This window comes from Phaethon lepturus, unplaced genomic scaffold, assembly GCF_000687285.1.
Source record: "Phaethon lepturus isolate BGI_N335 unplaced genomic scaffold, ASM68728v1 scaffold20429, whole genome shotgun sequence".
NCBI lineage: Eukaryota > Metazoa > Chordata > Aves > Phaethontiformes > Phaethontidae > Phaethon > Phaethon lepturus.
This window is the reverse complement of record NW_010561491.1, coordinates 8,695-9,344: the sequence shown is the minus strand read 5'-3', so window position 1 is coordinate 9,344 and position 650 is coordinate 8,695. Positions and strand designations below refer to the sequence as shown.

At 68.6% G+C, this 650-nt stretch overlaps 1 protein-coding gene across 1 annotated transcript in view; it reads left to right on the top strand.

Annotated features, from left to right (window-relative positions):
• Window positions 1-441: 441 nt before the first annotated feature.
• GOLGA7B (golgin A7 family, member B) overlaps window positions 442-650 on the top strand; it is a gene marked incomplete at both ends in the record, with an annotated part of 4,164 nt that continues 3,955 nt past the window's right edge. Inside the window, one exon of the mRNA XM_010294030.1 lies at window positions 442-567. Coding sequence (XP_010292332.1) covers window positions 442-567 — 126 coding nt within the window. The remainder of the gene's footprint in view (window positions 568-650) is intronic.

The window sequence follows — 650 nt, the reverse complement described above, 5'->3', positions numbered from 1 at the left end:
CCCGCTCAGCTCGCTTCCCTCTTGCCAGGAAGCTGCTGGGGTGTCTGCATGCTGGGGCACTGCTGGGGACAGGGGCCTGTCCCCTCCCCAGGCTGTGGCCTACCAGGGACATACACCCACGTGTGCAGCAGCTGGTGCAGGCGAGACCAGGCACCAGCCCGGGGCAGGGAGTGCACTCGCCCACCCTCCAAGCAGGGGGCTGCCGCAGCATCCTCCCCTTGCCGCCATCCTCCCCTCACCCCTGGCTTCACATCTCTAGTGCCGAGCTGTGCTCACGGCATTACACAGCCCGTCCTGGGGACTCCCTGCCCCGGGGTGCGCGAGCCTGCAGCCCCTGACACTGGGGGAATGGCAACTGCTCCCTGGGCCTCCAGCTCCCCAGCAAGGGATGCCTGGCACCCCATGGCTGCGCCCCCCCCAGCTCATTCCACTGCCCCCCAGGTGCACAGCCTGCAGGAGCTGCGGCGCAGCGCGTCCCTGGCCACCAAGGTCTTCGTGCAGCGGGATTACAGCGACGGGACCACGTGCCAGTTCCAGACAAAGTTCCCCCCTGAGCTGGAGAGCCGGGTAGGGAGCCTGGCAGGCCAACCCCTATGTCAGTGCCCTGTGGGCGTCAGGGAGGAGAGGGTTCTGAAGGCGTGGGGCCCCCG